Below are 15,033 nucleotides of genomic sequence, written 5' to 3'. Positions count from 1 at the left end.
CCAATAAAACTTCAACAACAATCAAATCTCTTCTCACACCACTTGAAATCAAACAGTTCCCTTCTTGTGTTGTGCATTTGCAACATTACCAGAATTTCCCATTCCCAAGAACTTGAAAAATTTCTGCAACCTTAAACATTCTCCATTCTTGATATGTGATAATTAGGAGGCTTCCGCTGCTCGTTAAATCTTCATGTTGCCTGATAAAGTGCCTCTTCTCAGGCCTTACTATCAAGCAACTAATACAAACAACAATAATCCTTTCTCTGGATAATGAAACCTTGAGAACTCACCAGAAAAAGAAAGAAGGCCTTTAGTCAGGCTACTTTAAGTAAGCATTTAAACGTTCACTTCAAATACATGGTTATACTTATGCACATGTAACTCAAGAATAAATGCAAATGTAAGTAAAAGCATAGATGATTACACTTTCAAATATGGCTTTCAGAATATATGCAAATGTGACTTAAAGTATAAATGCACACATGAATACAGAATACATGTCCTGATGTTAAACTGAACATTAGCACACACATTTAGAAAACTTTAGTTTCCACAGTAAATTAATTTCATTGATGTGTTTAAATGTTCACACACAGCAATGAAGTTATTGCACACAGTAAATACAGTGTCACATGTAGGTAAGGGCATTTCTGTAACATGTAAGGGTGGAGTCTAAATTGCGCTAATCCAAGATTAACCCCAGATGTTCTGGGGTGTCAAGCAGGAAAACAAACATTGGCAAAGCCAGTAGGTCGTGCCTATGAGAGAACTATTGGCTCTGTTAATTTGTTTTAGCCATGTTGTAAGGCAGCATTGCTGCTATGCACCATGGCTGAAAGCTAATAGAGAAAGTGCTGTGACACAGCCAGCTCTGACTGCAAAGGGAAGTGATCACTTTTCTTAGCATGGGACTATTCTCTGTCCTTACAAATTATTATCTTGCATCTGTGCTGAAGTTTGCTGTGTTGGTCCCTATGAAAACACCACAAAAAAGGCCATGTAGAGCAGGGAGCCCAGCCACATTTGCATCTTTGTAGCATCTTGAAACCTGTTGGTGTGACCTTAGACCTTTGTGTGCTAATTTTCTGGCAAACCATGATAGGGCATGCAACACAGGGGGTGGTGTGGTGGGTGGTTGGGGCAAGCAACAATGAGGAAAAGGCTGGCCTGACAAGCCACTACACAGGAGGAGAGTAGGGGGCAGGCAAGCAACAGTGCTGGAGGAAGAGGGTGCAATTAAAAGGAAAGAAGTACCTCTGAAAGCAATGAGCTGTAGAAGGACTTTAGGGGAATATGAAATTCATTCAAACGGTGGACATGTGAGTCTGGTATTGGTATTGAAAAGATTAGTAGAGGAGGTAGAAGAGAGAAGGGTTTGCATTTATATATCACTTGCTACCTCTGATGAGATGTTGATGCGCTTTTCGGCCCAAGCAGGATCAGTGTTGAATTAGTAAAGGAGAATATGAAATTAGTTTTAGTGGTGGGCTTGTTAGTCTGTTATTTGGATTGAAAAGGATAGTGGAGGGATAGAAGAGGGAAGGGTTTGCATCTATACAGCAATTGATACCTGTGATGAGGTGCTGAAGCGCTTTTCGGCAAGTAGCAATCTACTCTGGAACCCAACACCCCAAAAAGGATTAGTGGTGAATTATTTTAAGGGAATATGAAATTAGTTTGAGTGGTGGACATGTTATTCTGTTATTTGTTTTAAAAAGGATAGTGGAGGGATAGAAGAGGAAAGGGTTTGCATTTATATAGTGCTTGCTACCCCTGATGAGATGTTGAAGTGCTTTTTGGCGGGTAGCATGCTACTCAGGAAACCAAAGAGAATTAGTGGGGAATTAGTATAGGGGAATATGAAATTAATTTGAGCAGTGGAAATGTGAGTTTGTTATTTGTATTGAAAATGGATAGTGGAGTGGTAGAAGAGTGAAGGGTTTGCATTTATATAGCTCTTGCTACCCCTGATGAGATGTTGATGCCCTTTTCGGCAGTAGCATGCTACTCCGGAACCCAAGCATGATTAGTTGGAAATTAGGATCGGGAAATATGAAATTAATTGGAGCTTTGGACAAGTTAGTCTGCTTGGATTGAAAAGGAATAGTGGAGAGATAGAATAGGTAAGGGTCTCGAACTTTTTTTTAAAGTTCATAATAGTAGGAGGATGGTTGGGATGAGTAAACAGGATGCAGAGGTGGAAAAGTCAGAGGAAAGAGTTTAGAAAGACTTCTTTGGGAGACCTGAATAGAAAAAAAGGTATGACATGATGCAAGGAGGGATAGAAGAGGGAAGAGTCTAGAAAGGGTTATTTTGAGGATCATAGTAGTAGAATGAGGTTTGGGATAAGTGAGAGAGTGGAGGTAGAGGATATATTGAGAGGGGTATAGGGTGAGAAATAGGGTGGTGCATTGGAATGAGTAGTAGAATGAGGTTAGAGATCAGTCAGAGTGGAGGTAGAGGATATATTATGAGAAGCATGCAGTGAGATATAGAGTAGTGCATTGATGATGCTGAATGAGAAACAAGTAATAAATATAAAGATAACATAAGTACATGGAAGGTATATATGTATAAGGAAGGCAATATATGTTCATTTAGGTTGTATTTAATAAACTCACACTTTCAAGTGTTGCAGTACTTTAAGTTATTTTTTTTGTAATTCAATAGTGAAGCAATTGCAGATAAATAGTTATGATAAAATAATTACTTATTTATGCAGTCACCTATACACATGTAAAAACATAGCATAATATAACCATAAAGAATATCTACATTTATTAAGCAGATCTAACGAATATCTGTATATTTAAAACATAATTATTATACATGTTTATGGAAAGCAATACACATGTAGGTACGCATCTATAGTTCAAATAAATGCTTATATACAGAGGGATTTGCTGTATATTTATGTTTGAGTATGGTGGTTATGTGGTCAAGAGCCAACTCTTGAGTAGTCTTCTGAGGATAAGGTAGTTAACCATGGATCTTATGTTTGGGGGTAAAGAGATATGGTGCTGTACTGCTCTCTATTACTATTACAAATCTGCCATGTTATCCCCAAAGGTTTCATTTGTAAAATGCTGGAACGGAGCATTGCAAAGATCAACCCCAGGTTTTCAAAATGCCCCTTCCAAGTCTTCCCATTTATGTCTTGGAAACCTTCGAACTAAGTTGCATGCTTCTTTCTAGTACAGTCTGGTGTATATGGTTGCACCTCAAACATAACCCATCAGATTGGAAATCAAAAGCAGTAAACATAATTTCTTGTTTGCAATCCCGGTCTGAGAGCTGATAGTTGATGCCTGGTTACAGTTTAGTTTCTTCTTTGGTGTGAAGAACATAAATGCTCCTGTAGGGGAGGTACAGTTTAGGATAAATACTTTCTCTTCGTTGTCTTGGGTGTATTTTTTCAGGATAAAACATTTTCCTTATCTGTTAAAGTTTATATCTGTCATAGGGAATCTTTGCACTTTGAATCAGGTGTGAATGCCAAATGTAGTGTGGTTGGAGGACATCTGCTTTTTCATCAAAGATCTCTATACAATTGGTAGTAGTTCAAGTTCAAGTTCAAAAGACCTTTATTCGAATTTCATAAAATTCATAAAAGTACCACATTAAAAACAATTCAATTACATAACAAATACAAATTACAGAATTCATAATTATTAAAAATCTAATACCGTTCTCATAAGACTATTTTCAGGGGTTATCCATCATTTTACGTACACGTGTTATAATTCTCAAAAAAGTGCTAGTGCGATAATTAGTTCTTCTGTGTCCAGGGAAAGTAACATTGAATAAGACTCCCCGAGCGAAAGGGGTCTTTATTTTCTAAAATAAGGAGTTAAAAACCAATTGATATATTTTAAGTAAAATTTACAGAAGAATAGAATTGGTAGTATTTATTTTACTCTTCTTGAACAGCCCCAAGACCATAGGACTGGATTCTGCAGTTGTAAAGGGTTGTGTGTACAAAATGCATGCTGGAGTTTGATTGGAATAACAAAATTTACCACAACGCAAAGAACAGAACTCTAGCTACCTTTTTGCTTAATCTATATCCGGGTTGTGCATGAGCAACTAGCGTATTACCGATATCATCTGAAACTAAGAAGAGCCAATATGGTGAAGGGCTATCTTTTCCTGATGCGGGAACACACAAGAACCTCTGATGGTTTATGAGTCCTGGAATCCATGAGGGCCCTTCTACATACAAAATGGTGTCAGGGATTTTCCTTGCAAGCTCCTTCAGAATAAGTGTAATGAACTGTGCAATATTTGTCGTTTCACAACCCATCCACCGATGATTACATTGACGATTACATTGGTGCTCAGAAGGTGTAGAGCAGGTTTGCATTTGACAACTTCTCTTCAGCATTAAATGAGCGGAAGGTCATTAACCCACTCAGAATTGGCGTCTACAACCTGGTTTAGAGGTAGCATGTCTCTCCCGGGTGTTGCACGAGTATGGAGAGTTTTTAAGTAAGCAATGTTTTCTCTTTTATGGCAAAATATAAAAACTGACCATTTGTCCACTTTACAATAGTGTACCAATGATACTCCTCCGGCACTCATTTCTGGTTTAATTCCGGGTCTGAACATCCTGGCTCTTCCCTCTCTAACCCTGAAATGAATTCCCAGCACCATCAAGGAGAGGAAGTTTGTCTCATTCACACCAACATGCATCCATGCAAATTAGCCCTACTGCAGACATTGTGGTATTTTCCTACAAGAAAATCCCACTTATGAACCACATTGTCCAGTATGCAGCTCCACCCACCAATGTGCAGTAGGCGGTTCAGTACTACCAGGTGGAATTGGGGTTCCTGTCAGCAGTACTGAGCCACCCTAGCTGTAATGAAGGCAAAGGTGTATAAAAGTACTGCATCACATGATGGGTGTCAACATAGGGGTTTTGTGGCATACACGAACGGAAGGAAAAGTTAACAGCTACCCATGAGAAAGTGGCGATCGTGCCTTTGGGTGCACAATAAGTTATAAAATAGACAAATGGTTGGTTCTGATGCTTTTTATTTTTTCGATCTCTTGGTACTTTAGTAAAATGGTAAACAAATTGTCGGATTAGAGCAGAGAACAGACACACAGCTGACTGGTATTCTAGATATAGGATTTTATACACAACATATATTAAGAAATGTACTCTTCGACAGATCAGTCAGATGAGCAAAAAATGTATTTTACAGTTTCTGAACTCACTTTAGAACTCTTCAGCAAAGACCACTCCAAGGTAGCATGAATAAATCAAATAATAAAAAGTAGTTCCCCAAGTGTTATGTGCATTTGTTACTGCAGCTCACAGTCTACACTATGGGTGTCATTCACAGAGTCTCTGTAGCATATTTTATACATAGCCACATTAGATAGTTGTGCATAAAACACATGACAATTGAATCCAACAAAGGCAGTACATATGCTAAAAGATGTGGCATAAACGTGCCCCCTGGCACACCAAATTTGGACATTGTCTGACTAAGCAGAAGAATTCATGTAACATCCTGGCTTCCCAAAAGACATAGCTATTCCAGTCATGGAAAGAATTACTGGTTATTTCCTTATCAACATTTGAGGAAACTGCCTGTGAAACTAAAACACAGAAAATGCTAACACTTTATGACTCAACAGAATATGTTAATGTTGGTGTCCAGCATTGGTCCAGGAAGGGGTAGAGCCATGTCAAGATGGCAGGGTAGCCACATAATATATATATACAGTGAATTAGAAGGCAAGGTCAAAAAATCTGACATGCTCCCAGCTCTTTCTGGCCTTTGCTTGACAACTCTCATTTACATCAACTCAAGCTGAACAACCAGTAAATTATCACATGGACGAATTAAATCACATGCATGAATTCATACTATAGGCAGTGCTTTAAATGGGCCGGTACTGAGTACCGGCACTTCTTAGATTTATAACTCTGAGTACTGGCACCTCTCTACTGCAGTGGAGAGCACCGGTATTCATGAGAGGTAGGCTCATTGCCTGTGCTGGTGAGCAGGAGTGGGACGTGTCTCTGGCAGCCAAGGCGCCGCTTCTGCAGCCCCCCCCCCCATCTGAGCCCCAGCTGAGCTATTCTGCAGGGGTCATTTGAATAATGTCCGAGTGCTCACCATCATGCTGTGCTTGACAGAGCAGGCTCCATTCAGGCCCTGTGCTGTGAATCACATTCACACTATCCTGTGCGTTTGTGTAAGCACAGGAATCATGTCAGTCCCCTGGCAGTGGCAATCAGGCTACGGCCAGTCTGGCCCTGGGGGCAATTAAAAAAGGCACGGTAGGTGAAGAGAAAAGATGCAACCCCCACCCTGCCCCTGCCCCGCCCCGCCTCTCTGCCCCACTGCAACTCCCTCCACGGGCCGCGGCTGGTTTGTACATGTCTGCTCAGTGACAAAGATTCATAAATAATGTAAAAGGGAGGGTGGGTGAGTGAGTGGATGGATGAGTGAGCAAGAGTGGATGGATAGAGAGATGGATGAATAGATGAATGAGTGAAAGCATGCATGGGTGAAAGTGGGCGGATAATTGGATAAAAGGGTGGATGATGGGTGGATAAGTGAAATATTGGATGCATGAATGGCAGGGAGGATGGATGAAAGGGTGGTTGACTGATAAAAGACTGAATAGACAATAGATTGTAAAGGTTAAATGGTGGACATTCGCAGGTAAATGGTAGGATGAAAGGATGAATGGATAGATCGATGGAAGAGACAAGAGATATCTTCTGGGGAGGGTTTTGATGAGTTGCTTCATTTGCTTGGTGCCACAAGAGCTTTGGTTTGACGTGGAGTAATTTCAGTTTCTTCCTTCTCGCGTGCTCAAAAATATGTAGTATTGTGCCAAACAGCAATTAACAGTATGACATTAAGAAGGTGCAACTATTGCAAAAAAAGGAAATGTTAACATATTATCCCATTTCTCTTTCATTTTGTGTAATGAGTTAGCCTGCTTTGTTTATATAAACACATTTTTTATTTGTTTTGGTATGTGCTGCAACTAATGTAGAAGTTGTTAACTATCATCATGTCTTGCCCTTGGCCTCATCCCTAGCCCCTCCCCCTCACTATACCTCCAGCTCATTTTAATGAGTACCTGCACTTATTTTTTCCCATCTAAAGCACTGACTACAGATGTGCACTAGATACACCACTTTGTGCTTATTTTTGAGTTTGAAAATAAACAAAGGTTCTCCACTTGATATCAAGACCAAACTTAACCTATTCAAAATCATGTTCAAGGTAAGTGTAGGCTCTTGTGTGAAGAACAGTGAGCAATGTCAGACCCATGAACACCTTTTAAAGTCTCACTGGTGTGGTCACCGGCAGGAGTGTGGGGTGCTCTGATTAACTTCTCTCTCTGCTTTATTGTTGCATTCCTTGGCCAGGGAACTCGTTTCCCAAGTTATAGTCCATACCCCAGGAGTCACAAAGTTAGGTCTTGCACTAAAGTGAGGGAAGAGTCCACACTCATCGGTGAGAGTGAGGGGCACAAGGTGGTGTAGCAAATAAGTAGAAATAGTAGGAACTGGTCCAATGGTGAGTCGTAAGATCCTACCAGCACTGGCCAGGCAGCGAGCAACCCGAAAATTCAACAGCTCCCAGAACAAGCTGTAGACCTATTCTAAATGCGCATGAAGAGTCCAATTTTTGTGCAGTGTGTTTCGACTTTCTGGAAACCAAGCACCTTTATGAGTATTTGCCATAAATTTGAATTGTACCAATAAAGGTAACGATACAAGTGTCCCCCTGGTCCTGGCCACATAAACGCCCTTGAAGATTGCTACTTTGTGGGATTAATAAAAAAGATGTTTCTGAGCGGTGAATGTATGTAAAATGAATACAACACCATTTAGTGAAGTCAAAGAGTTTTGCTTTCTCTTTATTCTATTGGCGACATTTTTTCTTGGAACTCAAGTTGGTGGCAAACTCTTCAAAAACATGGCATTTAGGAAAATTTGAATTGGAAGCTTCGAAAAGTCAAACTGAAGTTTCGAAAATAAGCTGGGGTCATTGGTGACAAATGTTTAGGAGTTTTAAAAAGATGGACTTGTTGATTAAAATGTTGAAAATGTGACTGAGAAAAGAAAATGGTCATGTTTCGCACTTATACCTGTGAATAGGTGGCATTGAAAAACAAAACAATCTCGACAACTTTTTAAATTTAACACTGGCCTGTTATTGCAGGCGATGTGTGACAATATTGCATAAGTAAACAAACACGCCTCCGCTCTTAAGTCTGGTGTCTGGTCTGGAGCCGACTCCTATGGTGGGTCCATGCGACTGTCTGCCACCCCACCTATGTAATTGTCCCGCCCTTTGTCTTCAATTCGTATGCCTTCGGTCACGCCATGCTCTCACGGGCCTCTCCTGCTGCTGAACCTCATAGGAACAATGGTCTAATGTTTTGGTTTGTTTAAAGTCAAAGGTTTTAATGTGGGTTTAATTCGGGACAGAAAGGTGTGCTGGATACAATGAACTTTATTTACCACACTTCATTTTGTGAATGAAAGGCCTGCTAATTCTCATTCAATAATCCTCACTTCAAAGCACCTTGCCCAATATCATGCTGATGTGATCAGTTCAATTAGGAGTGGACCTTTCGTTCTGGTGGAGGTGGCGGCTCTCTCAGTGTGCTGCGTGTTGCTAGGCAACTCACGCGATCTGATCCCGGGACGGTGACCCTTCAGTCGCTCCAAGGCCTGTCTGTCATATAGGTACCAACAACTGCTCGTTAGCGAGAGCTCTTATTTACATAAAGCGCTGTATGAAGATAAATACAAAATGTAGCATTCACATTAAGAAGAAAACAAGGCAGAGTTTGACATCCCCATTTGCTCAGTAGAGTACGGAACTGAAGCCGGAAGCTTTGTAAACAACATGGCGTCCTCCAACTCTCACTGGCCTGCGAAACTGACTGCGATTTGTGAAGGCAGCCCTCGGGCGCGATGGAAGGGTTGTAACAACTTGTAGGGAGTGACTCGTGTGTTTTATAGTGGCGATTTCAGCCTATATGTGTCTGATAAATGTATTTGTGTGGGTGATACAGCCATACTAGACTTTACTTAGAGAATAGCCGCAGATGGAGTATATTGTAATTTTTATTTAAACATTTGCATACTGTACATTCCGCTATATATTGAGTTGATGCTTGGCTTTTCATGAGATGGGGACCCGTCTGTCACCTTGGCATCTCAAAGAAATGAGGCCACGTGTGCAACTCTTTACTGATGCAACATAACTTGAATTTATGTTTTTTTTAATCTTTATTAACAGGGTACATCTTATTCTTAGCACAAAAATGTAGTTAACATACATTCATATTTTTGCTGTTCCACTTGACCAAAACAGGGGGTCCTGACTATGTTACATTAACACTGTGTACCTTGTTTTGGTTATCTGTTAAAACCGGAAGAGAGGGGAAATAGTTTAAACACCAGTGGCAAATATTAAATTACCCTAGACATTCAAATATAAGTGAAGCTGTAAGGTTAAAACAACCACATCAAAACATTAAATACATATGATGCACAGAATATTGGCCTTGTAAGATATTTGCTTGAGCTTTTAAATACTTATTATGAATTATATCTACATCTTCTAGCTCAAGAGGTACTCAGTTCTATAAACCTTCTAGGAGAAAGTCCTGTTGACTACCACAAAAGGTTTCTACTTAACCAAGTATAATCCTATTGATGAACAAATACTGGAATATTTTTGAGACCCTTCCACTGGATTCCAGTTGCATGGGGGTGACGGCTATTGGTATGTATTGGTTTTAGTCATCTTTTTAATTTGAGCAGGGTTACTTCCTCCAGACCTTTATCCTCCAATGTTCAGAAATCCCTACGGTACAACTGAATTCAGTAGAAAACATTTGTAACTGGATTGTCCACCAACATCATCAAGCAGCACTGATGGGAATAACGTGGGTTGCTCGATATCTTTGAAATTTGTTACCCAGCTGCAGCTATTCTCTTGATATTTTCATATGCCCCGCGAATCCACTGGCGATTGGAAACATCATCAGAGTATACTGATGCCTCGTAGCCCCCGGATCACCTTTACTCATCCTCACGAGTTCAAACACTCAATGAAAATGTGGAAAAAATCAGAAATGCTGCTGCTATTTTTATTGGAAACTGAAGAGAGAGAAGGGGAAATCCAAGGGGAGAAAAAAAATACAAAGGGAGGGAGGCAGATAGGCAGGGAATCAGTGATTGAAATTGTTGGCTCAGAGAGAGAGATGAGAGGGGAATGGAAAGAGAAAGTGTGAGTTTAATAGAATGCAGGGTGGAAACCAGGAGATGAGATGGGGGAGGAAGACATATGATGATCGATGGTCCAAGATAGAAAAGGGCAAAAGGAACAAGAGGCAGAGAAAGAGGGAGATACAGAAGGTTTGAGAGGGACCAAGAGATACAGCAAGAGAAAGAAAGCAATGAGAAAAAGAAGCTATGGCCTGCGCAACAAAAAGAGTGAAAACCAGAGGGTTACAGTGCACAAGGAACACAGAGAGAGCACAAAAGGCACAGAATGTGTGCACAGGACAGCCACAGTGTAGACTTTTTTTAAAAAAAAATTTTTATTGAAGCCGGAAATGTAAAACAAAGACATATAGATATTGCATCATTACACCATGAAAGAAATCTCCTCTGGGGCAATTTAGACAAATTCATAATGCATTAATGATACCACAGAGTAGACTTGATGGAATAAATGAGAAAATAAAAAACAGAGACAAGGGCACTAGGTCTCGGTCAAATTTAAGCTAAGCCCGGCAGCACACATACTTAAATGCTTTCTCACTCGGCTGCTTACATTAGTATGTGGCTAGGTCTTTTCTGGTGCTGCAATGCCATATAACTGATCATTAACAATTAACAGCAACGTGCCCAGGCCGAGACTCCATGTGCCAGCTACAGCCACTTCTGGCACCAAATAAAAGGAGTATATAGCCACCCAGAGGCCTTGAGTGCCCATGGACAGCCTCACATACACATGTGCAGTTTCACATGCATAGGTACTGGCCTAATCTGCCAAGTTACTGCATGATATACACTGGTGCAGCCTCATATACTCGGGCACCAGGAACAAATATCGTACCCCATTTACTCTTTCATCAGTCCAGAATTTCCACATAAGCACTTCTATGCATCAAATGCATTCAACGCTCCCAATTGCCAGTTACTGGGGGTGATATCATATTTCAGGCACTGCAACTTTGTGCCAATTCAGTATAGTGTGATAAGCCACGTAGCTCATGTGTCCAAGAGCAACCGTCCACAAAGCCCAAGTACAGGGAGCATGTGTAAGAAACAGAGTCATATGAGTAGCTGCTTCCACCCTATGCAGGAAATACTGGCACATGCTCAGGTGTCTTATTGTAGGTCAGGTACACCCAAGGCGCACTGGCGCCTATAGTAAAGAACAGACAGTGGCACTGCCATCACACCAAACTCTGAGAAGATTGTACTGACTCTAAATTCGCATTTTTTGGGCGTGGGTAAAATGTGTATTTTCGCCAAATTGTGTATATTATTTGAAATAGATGTTGCTGGTATCCCACGTACCTTTATTCCTCATGAGTGTAACTTGCATAGAAAAATCATGCGAGAAACTGGCAAAATGGTCTTCTTTGAGGGAAAGGTTTATTTCAGCAAACATGTTTCTACTCAAACCAGTCTCCCCAGGGCAAAAAAATACATGAAATTTCGCACATCTCCAGCGACTCGGAATGCGTGAATTACGCGAAATTACGCCGGCGTAGTACGCATATTGCACTGGGTAAGATCTGTCCAGCTCTCATTAACTCTAGTACTTCTCTTCCCCCAGAGCATGTATTGTGTGTTACAGGTTGCATTGGCATGATTGGGGCCAGATCTACGAGGACGCGTTGCGTGCACCACAAGTTCAATATTATTAATACACCAAGGAATGCGCATCTCGTGCCAGCTGCAACCAGCTATGCCTTGACACGACTTTCATTTGCCAAGGTTTGTCTTATAATGACAGGCGCCGCCAATAACACTCCGAGGCCACCCTGATGCTAGGATGAACACTGTTCGGATATTAATATAATAGCATAACATAACCATGGCATAACATACACTATGCTGAGTCCAGTCAATATAAAGCTCGGGGAAGCCAGCGCCGCCGCGGTGATGGAGCCAGGACTGAGGCCTGGTGGTGATAGATACAGTCGGAACGAAAAAAAAGTCGAAAATGTGCTTAGTGTTTAATTGAAGGGATTAAACAAATTTAACGCATCATTGACTTTGGTGGGAATGGGAAACAAGGCCCAGAGACAGAGAGAGAGAGATGGCTTGATTTGCCCCGAATCACACCATTAGGCAATCTGATTGAAGACGCCGGGGTTAGACCTTGAGTCTTTTTGCTTTCACAGGGGACAGACACCTCAGCCCCTTGGTCGCTCCCCCCTGCCCAGAGAGCACTCGGTGAGATTCCCAGGGATCCAAAGAGATGAAAGGCAGATAATGGGTCAAAGAGGGAAGCAGCGGGGGTGTTAGAAAGAGGAGTGGCGCGGGGGCGAGCTAAAAAGGACACATAATTACTGAAAGGCTGGAGGGCGAGAGACAGATACAGATCTGCTAAGGAGGGCGGCATTAAGGCGAAACCCAGGGAGCGGGAGAAGGAGCCAGGTATCCGGAGACAGAGAAACCGAGAATGGGTTTTAACTGAGGCCTGTGCCGACATGTCCCAGAAACCGAGGCGGCTTCTGAGCCCAGCCCATGAGTCACAGCCCAGCCTTCACTCAGAGGAGCTGCGGGAGAGCTCGCAGGTGCCTGGGCCGCGCAGCACCAGAGCGTGCATACGCCTCCCTCCACAGGCCAGGGCAGCCTGGGCGCCATCTTGTCACCCTGGCTCTGCGTGATATAGCACGGCCGGGTTATAAATCTGTTACATACCATTCCGTCATACTAATTATATGTACATGAAATACTGCGAGGTGGCATATAACATGGCACGCAAGGATTTGTCATATAGAATTCTAGCAACTATCAATAAATATTGTAAATGTATGCATAGTGTATATATCTTTAAGATGTCGCCCGCTTTGCCACGTTGAGTGGCTCTGGGTACCTATATCACTGGCGTCGTGGCGTGAAGAAACGGTACGTGCAAATATTATATTTAAAAATGTTGTGCAGATGGGAGGCCCATGTTAATGGACGCAAAAAAGGAAGTAGGAAGCAGGGATGGAATGATTTGAAGAATAAAAGAAAGGAGGGTGGATGAAGAGGAGAAAGGATGAGAGGATAGGAGACGGGGAAGACGGAATAATGAAGGGAAAGCGACAAAGATAGCAGTGAAAGAGTAAGGAAGAAAAATAGGAGCCAAAATTGTTGAATCGTGCTTGAAGAAGAAAGTAGGGGTGAAGGTCAGTGGAAGAAACGGGGAGGGAGGGAGGGAGGGAGGGAGGGAGGGAGGAAGGAAGGAAGGAAGGAAGGAAGGAAGGAAGGAAGGAAGGAAGGAAGGAAGGGAGGGAGGGAGGAAGGAAGGAAGGAAGGAAGGAAGGAAGGAAGGAAGGAAGGAAGGAAGGAAGGAAGGAAGGAAGGAAGGAAGGAAGGAAGGAAGGAAGGAAGGAAGGAAGGAAGGAAGGAAGGAAGGAAGGAAGGAAGGAAGGAAGGAAGGAAGGAAGGAAGGAAGGAAGGATGGATGGATGGATGGATGGAAGGAATGAATTTGGGTAAGTAAGATGAGATGGGAGACAAGGAAGAGCGCTGTGGAATTTTGAAAACGTATTGGCTGCGCCACCTTGTCATGTTTCATTCCAGTCCAATAAATAGGTAAAAACCTGGAGTATTATGATTATGCAACTCGAAACCTGAACAAGACGGCTCTTGTTCAGTAATTCGACTTCCACCTCCCAACCGCGCTCGTGTCTCAAGGCACACAGCTACCTCTTTTTAATAAGAAAGTGCCTCCTCCTCTTCTCCCTCACCTCTCGCCCCCTCCCCTAAGCCCGGCCGGCGGCGCACGCAGGGTTAAAGGCTGCACCTGCCGAGGTGTACCTGTCTCGCGGCACCTGTCGCCTCAGCCAATCAGAGGGCGCTCTGCAGGGAAGCCACCTGTCAGCAGAATACCTGCACAGCAGCCTGAGCGGCCGCTGTCTGTGCGGAGCAGGAGCAGACGAGAGAAGACACTGCACTGAGCCGGTCACAGCCTGGGAATGCCGGGGAACATGTCCAACGACCTCGAGTAAGTACTGGCCTGTCTGTGCTGGCTGCACGTGTGCTTTCATTGGGGACTGGCCTTCGCCGCGCGCTGTTTGACATACGCAGCCTTGGCTGCCTAGGTAGAAGGCTTTGTATGTGAAAAAAAGAAAAATATGTGTGTATATATATATATATATATATATATATATATATATATATATATATATATATATATATATATATATATAAGAGAGACAGAAATCATTTATTACATTCATTAATGTGACGTACTAACGTGTAAACTATAATGCGTGTGTTTATTGTGTATGTTTACGTGTACATATTTATTTATTCTAGGACGTGTGTATTTTATCTGACCTTACACACACACACGCACCTATACTTTTATACACACACGTGAGCGTATATTATTATTTACTTAAGTGCATGAATGGTTTGCTTAGCGCCGATAAGCATCCCCCTGCGCACTTCTATCCGCTTACCTCCCCAGATCATGCTCGAATTGTTTCGCATTCTTACATATATTTCCTAGACAGTGAAGGAAAACACATACATAAAATATATAAAAGTGAAAATATACTAAGCCAAGTCAGTGTATGCATTTGAAGATACACATTTGATATGTATTATTACTACATACGCACAAAACATACCGTTACCGGAAGTTCGCACTCTCACGCTCAGAAATGGCTTTTGATCCTGCTTTCTGTGCTCAAAGCATCGCTAGGAAGAGTTTGAAAAAAATAGTCACAAATATGTTTTTTTTTTAAATAGAAAAATATTGTACGTCTTTTTAATTGTTTTAATGAATG

General features: G+C 41.9%; 1 protein-coding gene across 2 annotated transcripts in view; it reads left to right on the top strand.

Annotated features, from left to right (window-relative positions):
- The first annotated feature begins 14,086 nt into the window (after positions 1-14,086).
- The window catches only part of GRHL3 (grainyhead like transcription factor 3), a 68,750-nt gene continuing 67,803 nt past the window's right edge, over positions 14,087-15,033 (top strand). For both annotated transcript variants that reach the window (XM_086956422.1, XM_086956421.1), the window contains exon 1: positions 14,087-14,243. In XM_086956422.1, coding sequence (XP_086812548.1) covers positions 14,215-14,243 — 29 coding nt within the window. In that variant the 5' untranslated portion in view covers positions 14,087-14,214. The remainder of the gene's footprint in view (positions 14,244-15,033) is intronic.

Source organism: Lissotriton vulgaris, chromosome 2_1, assembly GCF_964263255.1.
Source record: "Lissotriton vulgaris chromosome 2_1, aLisVul1.2, whole genome shotgun sequence".
Lineage (NCBI taxonomy): Eukaryota > Metazoa > Chordata > Amphibia > Caudata > Salamandridae > Lissotriton > Lissotriton vulgaris.
Note: the sequence above shows the minus strand (reverse complement) of the source record. Positions and strands in the feature narration are given on the sequence as shown.